This window comes from Conger conger, chromosome 13 (assembly GCF_963514075.1).
Source record: "Conger conger chromosome 13, fConCon1.1, whole genome shotgun sequence".
Classification (NCBI taxonomy): Eukaryota; Metazoa; Chordata; class Actinopteri; order Anguilliformes; family Congridae; genus Conger; species Conger conger.
This window is the reverse complement of record NC_083772.1, coordinates 47,158,394-47,173,457: the sequence shown is the minus strand read 5'-3', so window position 1 is coordinate 47,173,457 and position 15,064 is coordinate 47,158,394. Positions and strand designations below refer to the sequence as shown.

The window sequence follows — 15,064 nt, the reverse complement described above, 5'->3', positions numbered from 1 at the left end:
CGAGACGAGCGGCCTCTAGCGTGAGGGGAGGATCCTGTCTTTGGGTGCATTGGGGCCGTAGATGAAAGATGTTTTTGTTTGAAACGTAAGCTTCTGTTTCCTGTGAAAATTCCGGCTGCCGTTTTAGGACACCCACAATGTCATTAAAACATAGTGGAGTATTTATAGTCTAAGATAAGAAAATTTTAATTTGAGGGTGTGGCGTGCATTCTTGCCTTTAGTTACATTTGCGGTCAGCCAGCGAGAATGTACCTGCTAGTGCTCCAGCAAAAAGCTAACAAAAAATAAAACTAACTAAAAATTATATATATATATATAATATATATGACCACGCATTACAACAGTGGTATGCGGAAGAGCATCTCTGAACACACAACGCATCATGACTATAAGGGGATAGGCTACAGCAGTAGAAGTCTAAAAAAAGTCTAATGCATACCTAATAAAGTGCTCACTGAGTGCATATTCATAAAGTCATGACATTGTGAGCATTGTGTGATTATGAGACATGGTATTAATGACGGGGTCTCTCTCTCTCTCTCTCTCTCTCAGGATCTAGATTTCTCATCACGTCCACGGGAGCCTTGTATATTTTGGATGTACAGACGGAGGATGGATTGTATAACTACCGCTGCGTCACACGACACCGCTACACAGGGGAGACCCGACAGAGCAACAGCGCCCGTCTCTTTCTGTCAGGTGAGCTACAACCCCCAAACCCCTAACCCTAACCCTAACCCTAACCCTAACCCGACAGAGCAACAGCGCCCGTCTCTTTCTGTCAGGTGAGCTACAACCCCCAAACCGTGACCCAAACCCCCAACCTTAACACAACCGTGACCCAAACTCCTAACCCTAACACAACCCCTCACCCCTAACCCTAACCCTAACCCGACAGAGCAACAGCGCCCGTCTCTTTCTGTCAGGTGAGCTACAACCCCCAAACCGTGACCCAAACCCCCAACCTTAACACAACCGTGACCCAAACTCCTAACCCTAACACAACCCCTCACCCCTAACACAACCCCAAACCCCTAACACAACCGTGACCCAAACCCCTAACACAACCGTGACCCAAACTCCTAACCCTAACACAACCCCTCACCCCTAACCCTAACACAACCCCAAACCCCTAACCCTAACACAACCGTGACCCAAACCCCTAACCCTAACACAACCGTGACCCAAACTCCTAACCCTAACACAACCGTGACCCAAACTCCTAACCCTAACACAACCATGACCCAAACTCCTAACCCTAACACAACCGTGACCCAAACTCCTAACCCTAACTAAACCGCAACCATAAACTCCTAACTCTAACACAACCATGACCCAAACTCCTAACCCTAACACCACCGCAACCATAAACTCCTAACCCTAACACAACCGTGACCCAAACTCCTAACCCAAATGTAAACCCTAAATTCTAAACCCTATCTCAACCATAACCTATGAACTCTAACCGCTAAGACCACGGTAAACCCCTGAACTGTAACCCAAACACCACTATAAATCCTAAACTGTAAACCCTAACCCAACCGTTGGCATAAATTCTAAACCCTAACCCTTTAACTGTGAACCCTAAACCCTAACCCAACCATATAGATCAACACCCCCTAACCGTAAACCTTAAACTCTAAACCCTAACCACACAGATCAACACACCCCACTGAGAAACCCATAACTCTAAACCCTAACCAAACTGGCCAACAAGCCCTCTAACCTTATACTGTACTCTAAACCCTAGCCCAACCGTAACCATAAACTGTAAACCCTAACCCAACAGATCAACAGGACCTTCCGCCCAGTCCATAAATCCTAACCCAAAACTCCAAGCTCTAACATGACTGAACAACATCATCTAGTGTTTGTCAGGACAGTCCTATAAGCCATGAACCTTAAACCTCAAACATCTCTCCTGTCCTGACCCCTGACCCTTGACCCTTTCCCTCCCCCCTCACAGATCCCACAAATGCAGAGCCGGTGGTCCTGGATGGGTTCGAGCGACGGGAGGTCATGGCCGGCCATCGGGTGGAGCTGCCCTGCAAGGCGTCGGGCCACCCCTCACCCAAATACCGCTGGCTGAAGGACAGCAGCCCCCTGGAGCCGGACAGCCGCTTCCGGCAGAGCCTGACGGGCCTGCTGATCGAGAGCACGCAGTCCAGCGACGCCGGGAGCTACGTGTGCGAGGTGTGGAACAGCTACGGCAACGCCGAGGTGCTGGGCCACCTGCTGGTCAAACGTGAGTACTGCACCCCGAGAACGACACACCCGGCTCCACACCGGCACCCCGAGTACTACACTACCCAACAGCACCCGAGTACTACACTACCCAACAGCACCCGAGTACTACACTACCCAACAGCACCCGAGTACTACACTACCCAACAGCACCCGAGTACTACACTACCCAACAGCACCCGAGTACTACACTACCCAACAGCACCCGAGTACTACGTCACTGTTTCGTATTCAAATACTTTTCTGTGCTTGATTGATCTTGCCTAGTGCAATTGAGCCAACCAAGAGGACCTGCAGGTTACATACACCTTTCCACGTACAGAATATCTGAACTCAACTGCAGACTGTGAAACTGGTAGGACAGGGAGCTTTATTCTCCAGGTCAGACAGTCCAGGTTCAATAGCCAGCAAATGGGAGCACCACAGGATAAACACTGCGTAGTGAATGAACAGGCAAGGGTCAGAATCCGGGCAGACAGGGATGGAGATCAGGTCAATCACAGGCGAGGGTCTAAAACCAGGAGATCAGTCTGAGGGGGAAAGGCAGGAACAGAGATGGGACTGGGAGGAGGAGAAGGGCGGAGGACTATGTGCTGGGAGAAGGGACTGGAGCAGGACGAAGGAGCGTGCAAGGAAGCAGGCATGTTACACAGGAACTGGGACTGGGAAATCAAACCCCAGAGCGCAAGACAGGAGCATGAAGGCAAGGAACAACCTGGTAAAGGAACATAAAACACAGACAGGCTCATATACACAGATAACAAGACATAATGAGGATCAGGTGAGTGCAGTTCCACATGAGGAAACACATATTAGGTGCGGGGGGTGTGGTCAAGAACCGGGCAAACTCAAAACATGAAACGGACTCTGAACAGACTCTGAACACAGAAAATACCCAGAAACGGGAGACGCGGATATGACTAAGAAACAGAGACACAGGTCGTGATCATAAAGACAAAAGCAACTTTTTACAACCCCACACATTTCATGCTATCATACATTTCCTGTGTTAAGCAAATAAGGGTATCTATTTTCTTTCCATAAGAGGTCATTTCAAAATAATAGCTAAAAGACAAATTTATTTCAGCTTTTATTTAATACTGTACATCAGATTTCCAGTGGGTCAAGTATAGTTCATACATTTTGTTAGTATTTGGTGGCATTGCCTTTTAATTGCTAAACTTGAGTCAAACGCTTAGGGTATCCTTTCACAAGCTTCTCATCATACTTTGCTGGAACTTTTGCTCATTCCTCTTGACCAAACTGGTGTGAGTCAGTCTCTTATCTATTATTTTGAAATGCCCTCCTATAAAATTTTAAAGTATGTAGTCTAGGTGCATGCAACGCCTCAACTACAGGTTCCAATTCAAGAGACAAGCACAGTAAAGCATAGAAAATTATTTGAATCCAAAAACCATTATGTAATTGACCCAGGTCTGCATCACGATATCTAAAAAGGTTTGTGTATGTTTGTTTAAGTGGCTCTCTACATTCTGCCCATATGTTGTGTGTTGTGTTCTGGTTGCCTACCTGTGTGCTGTTGTGATGGTTTGGTTGTGTCTCTGTTCTTCTATGTTAAGGATTTGTATCCCCTGAATCTATTTGACTGTTTTTGCAGTAGAGACCATGTTGTTGACCGTATGGCATGGTAAAATAGAGCAGTGAATGAGCGCAGTCTGTTGGAAAATGGCGTCCGCTGTGTCTTGCAGAGCCCCTGAAGGTGGTGGTGAGTCCTCGGAAGGTGAAGGGCAGCGTGGGTAGCCAGGTGTCTCTGTCCTGCAGCGTGAGCGGCTCGGAGGAGTTTGAGCTGTCCTGGTACCGTAACGGCGAGATCCTCCGGCCCGGCAGCAACGTGCGCATCACGGGCCCCAGCCGCGAGAGCCTGGTGATGGAGGGCATGGCCAAGAGCGACGCCGGGGCCTACCAGTGCTTCGCCCGCCACGGCAAGATGTCCGCCCAGGACATGGTGCAGGTCGTCCTGGAGGGTGAGCCAGGGAGAGGAGGGCTGTGTTACAGTAAAGGGGCTGTCTGTAGCAGAGTGGCTGTGTTACAGTACAGGGCTGTCTGTAGCAGAGTGGCTGTGTTACAGTACAGGGCTGTCTGTAGCAGAATGGCTGTGTTACAGTACAGGGCTGTCTGTAGCAGAGTGGCTGTGTTACAGTACAGGGCTGTCTGTAGCAGAGTGGCTGTGTTACAGTACAGGGCTGTCTGTAGCAGAGTGGCTGTGTTACAGTACAGGGGCTGTCTGTAGCAGAGTGGCTGTGTTACAGTACAGGGCTGTCTGTAGCAGAGTGGCTGTGTTACAGTACCGGGGCTGTCTGTAGCAGAGTGGCTGTGTTACAGTACAGGGCTGTCTGTAGCAGAGTGGCTGTGTTACAGTACAGGGCTGTCTGTAGCAGAGTGGCTGTGTTACAGTACAGGGCTGTCTGTAGCAGAGTGGCTGTGTTACAGTACAGGGCTGTCTGTAGCAGAGTGGCTGTGTTACAGTACAGGGCTGTCTGTAGCAGAGTGGCTGTGTTACAGTACAGGGGCTGTCTGTAGCAGCGTGGCTGTGTTACAGTACAGGGCTGTCTGTAGCAGAGTGGCTGTGTTACAGTACAGGGCTGTCTGTAGCAGAGTGGCTGTGTTACAGTACAGGGCTGTCTGTAGCAGAGTGGCTGTGTTACAGTACAGGGCTGTCTGTAGCAGAGTGGCTGTGTTACAGTACAGGGCTGTCTGTAGCAGAGTGGCTGCGTTACATTACAGGGGCTGTCTGTAGCAGAGTGGCTGTGTTACAGTACAGGGCTGTCTGTAGCAGAGTGGCTGTGTTACAGTACAGGGCTGTCTGTAGCAGAGTGGCTGTGTTACAGTAAAGGGGCTGTCTGTAGCAGAGTGGCTGTGTTACAGTACAGGGCTGTCTGTAGCAGAGTGGCTGTGTTACAGTACAGGGGCTGTCTGTAGCAGAGTGGCTGTGTTACAGTACAGGGGCTGTCTGTAGCAGAGTGGCTGTGTTACAGTACAGGGCTGTCTGTAGCAGAGTGGCTGTGTTACAGTACAGGGCTGTCTGTAGCAGAGTGGCTGTGTTACATTACAGGGGCTGTCTGTAGCAGAATGGCTGTGTTACAGTACAGGGCTGTCTGTAGCAGAGTGGCTGTGTTACAGTACAGGGCTGTCTGTAGCAGGGTGGCTGTGTTACATTACAGGGGCTGTCTGTAGCAGAGTGGCTGTGTTACAGTACAGGGCTGTCTGTAGCAGAGTGGCTGTGTTACAGTACAGGGCTGTCTGTAGCAGAGTGGCTGTGTTACAGTACAGGGCAGTCTGTAGCAGAGTGGCTGTGTTACAGTACAGGGCTGTCTGTAGCAGAGTGGCTGCGTTACATTACAGGGGCTGTCTGTAGCAGAGTGGCTGTGTTACAGTACAGGGCTGTCTGTAGCAGAGTGGCTGTGTTACAGTAAAGGGGCTGTCTGTAGCAGAGTGGCTGTGTTACAGTAAAGGGGCTGTCTGTAGCAGAGTGGCTGTGTTACAGTACAGGGCTGTCTGTAGCAGAGTGGCTGTGTTACAGTACAGGGGCTGTCTGTAGCAGAGTGGCTGTGTTACAGTACAGGGGCTGTCTGTAGCAGAGTGGCTGTGTTACAGTAAAGGGGCTGTCTGTAGCAGAGTGGCTGTGTTACAGTACAGGGCTGACTGTAGCAGAGTGGCTGTGTTACATTACAGGGGCTGTCTGTAGCAGAATGGCTGTGTTACAGTACAGGGCTGTCTGTAGCAGAGTGGCTGTGTTACAGTACAGGGCTGTCTGTAGCAGAGTGGCTGTGTTACATTACAGGGGCTGTCTGTAGCAGCGTGGCTGTGTTACAGTACAGGGCTGTCTGTAGCAGAGTGGCTGTGTTACAGTACAGGGCTGTCTGTAGCAGAGTGGCTGTGTTACAGTACAGGGCTGTCTGTAGCAGAGTGGCTGTGTTACAGTACAGGGCTGTCTGTAGCAGAGTGGCTGCGTTACATTACAGGGGCTGTCTGTAGCAGAGTGGCTGTGTTACAGTACAGGGCTGTCTGTAGCAGAGTGGCTGTGTTACAGTACAGGGGCTGTCTGTAGCAGAGTGGCTGTGTTACAGTACAGGGGCTGTCTGTAGCAGAGTGGCTGTGTTACAGTAAAGGGGCTGTCTGTAGCAGAGTGGCTGTGTTACAGTACAGGGCTGTCTGTAGCAGAGTGGCTGTGTTACAGTACAGGGCTGTCTGTAGCAGAGTGGCTGTGTTACAGTACAGGGCTGTCTGTAGCAGAGTGGCTGTGTTACAGTACAGGGCTGTCTGTAGCAGAGTGGCTGTGTTACATTACAGGGGCTGTCTGTAGCAGAATGGCTGTGTTACAGTACAGGGCTGTCTGTAGCAGAGTGGCTGTGTTACAGTACAGGGCTGTCTGTAGCAGAGTGGCTGTGTTACATTACAGGGGCTGTCTGTAGCAGAGTGGCTGTGTTACAGTACAGGGCTGTCTGTAGCAGAGTGGCTGTGTTACAGTACAGGGCTGTCTGTAGCAGAGTGGCTGTGTTACAGTACAGGGCTGTCTGTAGCAGAGTGGCTAAGGTACATGACTGGGACCTGGAAGGTTGGTGGCCTGGTTCTAGCCCCGGTGTAGCTACGATAAGATCCACACAGCTGTTGGGCCCTTGAGCAAGGCCCTTAACCCCGCATTGCAACAGGGGGGGGATAGTCCCCTGCTTAGTCTAATCAACCATTAAGTCGCTTTGGATAAACTCGTCAGGTGAATAACATAATGCACTCTGAGGACGTGCTGGGCCGGGGTTACAGGTGAGGGAGTCGGGTTTGATGGGCAGAAGAAGCACATTGCTGATGATGAGGCGCTGACAAGCCGACATCTGCCGGATTCCAGAGCTGTCTGGTGACAGCAGCCGCGCCCCCCAGGGTGATGTCATGTAAACGCACCGATACCTGGATTACAGTCACCTTGCGTCTGGTTAACGCTCTGACATCCGTCTCATCGCCACCTGTGTGGTTAAGCTCTGCTGGGTCCATCTCAGCACAGAAATTATTTTACTCCGTGCAGTACTTTTGCAGTGTGGCACTAGGGGCAATGATTAGACCAGATAGAAAAAGCCAGTTTTGGCATTTCAGGCTGGAACAGAAACAACAGGAAATTTTTGACTGCAGTGAGTCAACCTTGAACCGTAGTTTAAGGTCTTGTCCAAAAGATGGCTCGTCTTTGGAATGCTATAGCATATAGTGTCCCAGAAGCGATGAACAGTGCATGGAAATTTTTCATATTTAATCATGAAGTGTGTGCACCAATCCATGTGAATGGCTGGACTGTGCAGCGGTAATCGCACTGCTGATCAGCTGGTGGCCCGGGTGGTCATGGGAGCTGTAGTGTGGGGCGTGACGGGGCTATTATTAGAACAGTGCACCGACCTGACTCTGCTTACCTGAGACCTGAGTGCAGTTGCCAGGGCAACCATCTCCTGTGGCCATGGAGCTGAATAAAGAGGGTATTGATAATCTATAATGATGCGAAAGAGAGAGAGAGAGAGAGAGAGAGAGAGGGAGAGCGAGAGAGGCAGAGTGAGAGGGAGAGAGAGAGAGAGAGGGAGAGAGGGAAAGAGAGAGAGAGGCAGAGGGAGAAAGAGAGAGAGAGAGAGAGGGAGAGGAGGGGTTATTAGGGTACAGAGGCAGACAGAGATTTAGACCCCCCCTGCCCCCCCGCCCTCTAAAGTTGATTTCCATCTCAGGGCCCTGGCTCCAGTGGATCAGGATGAAGGGAGGATGAATAAACGAGTGCTTCAGGCTTTGTTCTCTATGGAACAGGGGAGGGAGGGTGGGACACCCTGACAGGTGTCTGTGTCTCGCTCAGCTCTGTGTCTGTAGTGTCTGTAGTGTCTGTAGTGCCAGCGAGCATCAGACTGCCAAGCACACCACCAACACGCACATGCTCACATCACACGCTACTACACACGCACACACTCACATCACATGCTACTACACACGCACACACTACTACACACGCACACGCTCACATCACATGCTACTACACACGCACACACTACTACACACGCACACGCTCACATCACACGCTACTACACACGCACACACTACTACACACGCACACGCTCACATCACATGCTCACAGCACATGCTACTACACATGCACACACTCACATCACACGCTACTACACACGCACACGCTCACATCACACGCTCACATCACACGCTACTACATGCACACGTTCACATCACACGCTACTACACACGCACACGCTCACATCACACACTCACATCACACGCTACTACATGCACACGCTCACATCACACGCTCACATCACACGCTACTACACACGCACACACTCACATCACACGCTCACATCACACGCTACTACATGCACACGTTCACATCACACGCTACTACACATGCTACTACACACGCACACACTCACATCACACGCTCACATCACACGCTACTACATGCACACGTTCACATCACACGCTACTACACACGCTACTACACACGCACACACTCACATCACACGCTCACATCACACGCTACTACACACGCACACACTCACATCACACGCTCACATCACACGCTACTACACACGCTACTACACACGCACACGCTCACATCACACGCTCACAGCACACGCACACGCTCACAGCACACGCACACGCTCACATCACACGCTACTACATGCACACGCTCACATCACACGCTTACATCACACGCTCACATCACACGCTACTACACACGCTCACATCACACGCTCACATCACACTCTTACAGCACACGCTCACATCACACGCTACTACACACGCACACATCACACGCTCACATCACACGCTCACATCACACGCTCACATCACACACTCACATCACACGCTCACATCTGACAGCAAGCAAACGGAGGCAGACAGTTGAGGTTACCAGCTTACCAGCCTGTCGGTGTGCTGTGTGGGCTCATCAGTGGGGCAGCCCTACTGAGCCCACACTAACTTATTCACCCTCCTATTGGGTTGAGATTATATGGCCGGTTTTACATTTGGGGTCAAATTGAGCCCAACAGTTGAAATATACACAAAAATATTGTAATAGACAAATCTACATTCTAAATCTACACTACATTACATTACATTACATTACATTACATTACATTACATTCCACTACACTACGCAGGGCGACATGGCTCAGGCAGTAAGAGCAGTCGTCTGATAGTCGGAGGGTTGCCGGTTCGATCCCCCACCCGGGCTGTGTCGAAGTGTCCCTGAGCAAGACACCTAACCCCCAAATGCTCCTGACGACCTGGTCGGTGCCTTGCATGGCAGCCAATCGCCGTCGGTGTGTGAGTGTGTGTGTAGGAATGGGTGAATGAGAAGCATCAATTGTACAGCGCTTTGGATAAAGGCGCTATATAAATGCCAACCATTTACACTACATTACAGTACTAGCCTTTTATCCATAAATAAGAAACTGTGAGAAACATCTCATTTTAGAGCCTGAAATAATTATTTGATCCCTTGCTGATTTTGTAGGTTTGCCCACTTACAAAGAATGGAACTGTGTAGAATTTTAATCAGAGGTACATTTTAACATTGAGAGACAGAATATCACAAAATAATCCACAATAACAACATCATATTAATTTTACTTTATATTTTCACATGAAATAAGTATTTGATCCAAAGAACAGTAGGACTTAATACTTGGTGGAGAGCACAGAGGTCAGACTTTTGTTGTCGTTTTTCACCAGGTTTGCACAGATCTTGGGAGGGATTTTGGTCCACTCCTCTTTGCAGATCCTCTCCAAATCCTTAAGGTTCCGAGGCTGTCGCTTGGCAACTCGAAGCTTCAGCTCCCTCCACAGATTTTCGATGGGATTTAGGTCTGGAGACTGGCTAGGCCACTCCAGGACCTTAATATGCTTCTTTTTGAGCCACTCCTTTGTTGCCTTGGCCGTATGTTTTGGGTCATTGTCATGTTGGAAGACCCATCCACGACCCATTGTCAGTGCTCTCACTGAGGGAAGGAGGTTGTCGCCCAAAATTTCCTGGTACATGGCCCCCTTCATCCTCCCCTCGATACGGTGAAGTCGTCCTGTCCCCTTAGCTGAGAAACACCCCCAAACAAAGGTTTCCACCTCTATGCGTCACAGTGGGAATGGTGTTCTTCGGGTTGTACTCAGCATTTCTCTTCCTCCAAACACGGCAAGTCAAATTGATGCCAAATAGCTCTATTTTGGTCTCATCTGACCACATCACCTTCTCCCAAGCCTCCTCTGGATCATCCAGGTGTTATTTGGCAAACTTCAGACGGGCCTGTACATGTGCCTTCTTCAGCAGAGGAACCTTGCGCGCGCAGCAGGATTTTAATCCTTCACGGTGTAGTGTGTTAGGGATGGTTCTCTTCGTGATTGTGGTCCCAACTGCCTTCAGGTCATTAACAAGCTCCTCCTGTGTAGTACTGGGCTGATCCCTGACCTTTCTCATGATCATTGATATCCCACGAGGCGAGATCTTGCGTGGAGCCCCAGACCGAGGGAGATTGGCGGTGACTTTGTGTTTCTTCCATTTTCTAATAATTGCTCCAACAGTTGTTAACTTCTCACCAAGCTGCTTGCTTATTTTCTTGTAGCCCATCCCAGCCCTGTACAGGTCTACAATTTTGTCCCTGATGTCCTTAGACAGCTCCTTTGTCTTGCCCATGGTGGAACGTTGGAATCTGATTGATTGTGTGGACAGGTGTATTTTATACAGCTACATAATGATGTAACGAGTTGACACAGGTGTTTTGGGTAATGAGTTGAGATTAGTGCTTCTTAATGGAAAACTAACTGGTCTGCGGGAGCCAGAATTGTTGCTGATTGGTAGGGGATCAAATACTTAAACTTAAAAATAAGTTTTATTAAAATAAAATATTTAAAAATACAATAATAAATTTATAAAATTCATATGATGTTGTTATTGTGGATTATTTTGTGATATTCTGTCTCTCAATGTTAAAATGTACCTATGATTAAAATTCTACACAGTTCCATTCTTTGTAAGTGGGCAAACCTACAAAATCAGCAAGGGATCAAATAATTATTGCTCCCACTGTACAGTATGTGAAAGTTTGGCACCTGTATGGGAAAGTGCCACCAGAATCATCTGAGATGGTTGTATATTTTCTTACATTTTTCAGAGGGTAAAACTAATACTACACATCACATTTGTATACCAAGTTGGTACAGGCCTTCACATAACATTTTGTTTATTGCATTTTGACCACTTAATCCCACCAAATTATAAAATTATAAAAATCATACAGTATCAATATAAAAATGGGTTCACTGGTTTTTAAGACATGTCAAACACTGAGTGGGGTCAGATAGGAGGTTTAGAGAACCAGCCTGGAGTGGGGCAGCTTGTTGGTTGGGGTTCAAGCCCCAGTGCAGTCACAATAAGATCCACACAGCTGTTGGACCCTTGAGCAAGGCCCTTAACCCCTTCATTCGTCCTTGGGGGATTGTCCCCTGCTTACTCTAATCTACTGTAAGTCGCTTTGGATAAAAGCGTCGCCTAGGTAAACGAATATTATTATTATTATATTATTATTATTGAACCACATCAACCAAACTGTGCGCCAAGCTGAAATGTATAAAACGCTTATTCCCTTCTCAGAGTTACTGTCACCTCTTTTCAGCCAAAGTGCATGCTGGTACACTGGTCACATCACCCTCCCAGGGAGAGAGTGAGTGGTGATGCTGTCCCAACCTTCAACCAATGACAGACCAGTTTTCAGGTGATGTCATCACATCTGTCCAATGCCCTGTTCTCACTGCAGCGCTCTCCTTTCCCCTCTTTCTCCTCCCCTCGTTCCCGCCCCGCAGACGGCACTCCAAAGATCCTGTCCACCTTCAGTGAGAAGGTGGTCAGTCCCAACGAGGTGGTGTCCCTGGTGTGCAATGTGAAGGGCACCCCCCTGCCCACCGTGAGCTGGACCCTGGACGACGACCCCGTGCTCAAGGACAGCAGCCACCAGACGGGCCACATCACCCTGGTGGAGGACAACCTCCTGAGCTACCTGAACATCTCGCACACGCAGGTCCGCGACGGGGGCGTCTACCGCTGCATCGCCAACAACTCGGCCGGAGTGGTCTCCTACCAGGCTCGAATAAACGTAAGAGGTGCTTGTCAGATCAGCTCCTCCAAAAAACACTACAACAACAAAAATCACACACATAACTCATTTTGGTTATTGAAAGTTCATGCATGCCTATTGCAAGTTTCCTGAGAAACTGCCTAACTAACCTTTTTTTACCTCAGCCCATCTCAGTAGCATTTTCTCCTTTTGTTCCTTTGTTCCCTCTTCTCCTGTTTTCGTCGCAGGTCTTTTCTGCCGGTGCTCTTTGTTTTTTTCTTGACGTCTTTCTGTTCCTCCCTGTTCAGTTCTCTCGTTCCACAATGAAGGTGTCTTTCTTTCTTTCTGGCACGCTGTTGGGTTTAGTTATTCAAACAGTCGTTCTGCTGCTATTTGTTGCACCCAAAGCCTTCAATTTCTTCAGTCAGAGACATAAAGTAAGCAGCTTCTACGCTAGCTAGCTTGTACGCTCAGGTCAAACTTAAAGTAAGAAGCTTCTATGCTACCTAGCTTTCTTATTCACTCTGGCCTGTATATTCTCTCTGTTCCATTCAATTTAATTCCATTTGACTGGCAGAGTAGCCAGAGCCAGCCAGGACCAGAGGTTAGGTGTCCACAGCTGTATACTGCAGAGTACTTTACCTATAAAGTAACAGTTACAGCTTCAGTTAACTTTCTTACTCACTCTGGCCTGTATGTTCCCAATGATGCTTCACTGGAAAAGCAGCCGGATTATAGGCCAAGAATACAGAAACCGTGTAGCACAGGGCTGCCCACCTGTACTGACCTGTAGCTTTTCATTTCAGCCCTAATTTGGCACACCTGATTCTGCTAATTAGCAGCTCAACAGGATCTCTGGCAATTGAATGAGGTTTGCTTTGTTATGGTTGGGGTGAAACCCTACAAACCCTCTGTTGAACGGTTGAGTTTGTTTCTCTCTGTTGTACAGTTGAGTTTATTCCTCTGTTGTATGGTTGAGTTTGTTCCTCTGTTGTAAGGTTGAGTTTGTTTCTCTCTGTTGTGTGGTTCAGTTTGTTTCTCTGTTGTATGTTTCCACTTCATGCCAATGCTGTAGTTATCTCCTAGCATATTTACCTCGCTAAGAGACTGATAGACAACAAGACGTGTTGTTGTTATTATTATTGTGTCCGGAGGGCCAGCTACATCGACAGGTAGCCTAAACATCAAGTTCAAGTATTTAGGTCAAGTTCAAGGAGAAATTTGCATACGCAACGTGTGTGAACCCCAAACGTCCATTTTCCACTCCAAAGAGAATCGCTCAGTTCAGTTTAGTAAGCCATATTATTCATATGAATTAATGATTTTATTGTTCGTTATTTTTTTATTTGGTTTGAGCAACAGTTCATTCACTGCTGCACACAGCTTGAGAGAGCCTGTGTTATGATCTTCCCTGGTTTTCTTTTGTTTAGTAAAACTTGACAGCTGTGCACATTCCGCTGTTACTCTGTGTGTTCCTCCTCACCTGTTCCGGCCTCCATATTTTGAACATTTATGTACGTCTCCTTAGAGTTTCAGATCCTGCACTTACTGTACTGTAGAACAGATGATTTGCTTGTTTTCAATTTTATGGTATGTTATTCCTGATATAATTCCTCCTTCATCAGATGCTATTAAACCTTAAAAACATTTCTCCAGATTTCACCGCTCCAAACGTTCAGTCCTGGTGATCTTCTGTCCAGTAGGAGGGGGACATGTTCCCGTTCCCCTGTAAGGCAAGGATCATCAAGTTCTGCCCTCAAATACAAATCTTGCTCTGGTTTTCTTTCCTCCCGGGTAAATAGTGGTACTTATTGGCCAGTCTGTTGCACCTCACTCCCAGGTAAAGGGACGGTGGAAAAGCAGAAGTTCTAGGCCCTTGAGGACCATGAGTTGCTGATCCCTTCGCTAGGGAGTGATTCACTTGGTTCAATCAGGATGAGAAAAATTCAGTTGTTAGCTTGCTGTCCGTGTGTGTATGACCTGGCTTGCTGTCCGTGTGTGTATGACCTGGGGCCCTGCAGGTGTGTGTATGACCTGGGGCCCTGCAGGTGTGTGTATGACCTGGGGCCCTGCAGGTGTGTGTATGACCTGGGGCCCTGCAGGTGTGCGTATGACCTGGGGCCCTGCAGGTGTGTGTATGACCTGGGGCCCTGCAGGTGTGTGTATGACCTGGGGCCCTGCAGGTGTGCGTATGACCTGGGGCCCTGCAGGTGTGTGTATGACCTGGGGCCCTGCAGGTGTGTGTATGACCTGGGGCCCTGCAGGTGTGCGTATGACCTGGGGCCCTGCAGGTGTGTGTATGACCTGGGGCCCTGCAGGTGTGTGTATGACCTGGGGCCCTGCAGGTGTGTGTATGACCTGGGGCCCTGCAGGTGTGTGTATGACCTGGGGCCCTGCAGGTGTGTGTATGACCTGGGGCCCTGCAGGTGTGTGTATGACCTGGGGCCCTGCAGGTGTGTGTATGACCTGGGGCCCTGCAGGTATGTGTATGACCTGGGGCCCTGCAGGTGTGTGTATGACCTGGGGCCCTGCAGGTGTGTGTATGACCTGGGGCCCTGCAGGTGTGTGTATGACCTGGGGCCCTGCAGGTGTGTGTATGACCTGGGGCCCTGCAGGTGTGTGTATGACCTGGGGCCCTGCAGGTGTGTGTATGACCTGGGGCCCTGCAGGTGTGTGTATGACCTGGGGCCCTGCAGGTGTGTGTATGACCTGGGGCCCTGCAGGTG

At 49.0% G+C, this 15,064-nt stretch overlaps 1 protein-coding gene, 1 long non-coding RNA gene and 1 pseudogene across 3 annotated transcripts in view; 2 read left to right on the top strand and 1 right to left on the bottom strand.

The window, feature by feature from the left end:
• The window catches only part of LOC133107602 (uncharacterized), a 980,437-nt pseudogene that overhangs the window by 342,531 nt on the left and 622,842 nt on the right, over positions 1-15,064 (top strand).
• dscamb (Down syndrome cell adhesion molecule b) overlaps positions 1-15,064 on the top strand; it is a 193,988-nt gene that overhangs the window by 106,783 nt on the left and 72,141 nt on the right. Inside the window, exons 4-7 of one of the 2 annotated variants that reach the window (XM_061217289.1) lie at positions 553-699; positions 1,967-2,245; positions 3,954-4,229; positions 12,088-12,384. In XM_061217289.1, the coding sequence (XP_061073273.1) occupies positions 553-699; positions 1,967-2,245; positions 3,954-4,229; positions 12,088-12,384 (999 nt within the window). The remainder of the gene's footprint in view (positions 1-552; positions 700-1,966; positions 2,246-3,953; positions 4,230-12,087; positions 12,385-15,064) is intronic. The other variant, XM_061217290.1, reaches the window with a different exon arrangement.
• On the bottom strand, positions 3,603-13,126 carry LOC133107949 (uncharacterized). Its single transcript, XR_009704633.1, has 5 exons — positions 13,024-13,126; positions 12,519-12,691; positions 12,282-12,415; positions 7,656-7,729; positions 3,603-4,222 (listed from the first exon to the last, which is right to left on the bottom strand). It is a non-coding gene; the product is annotated as an uncharacterized LOC133107949 (long non-coding RNA).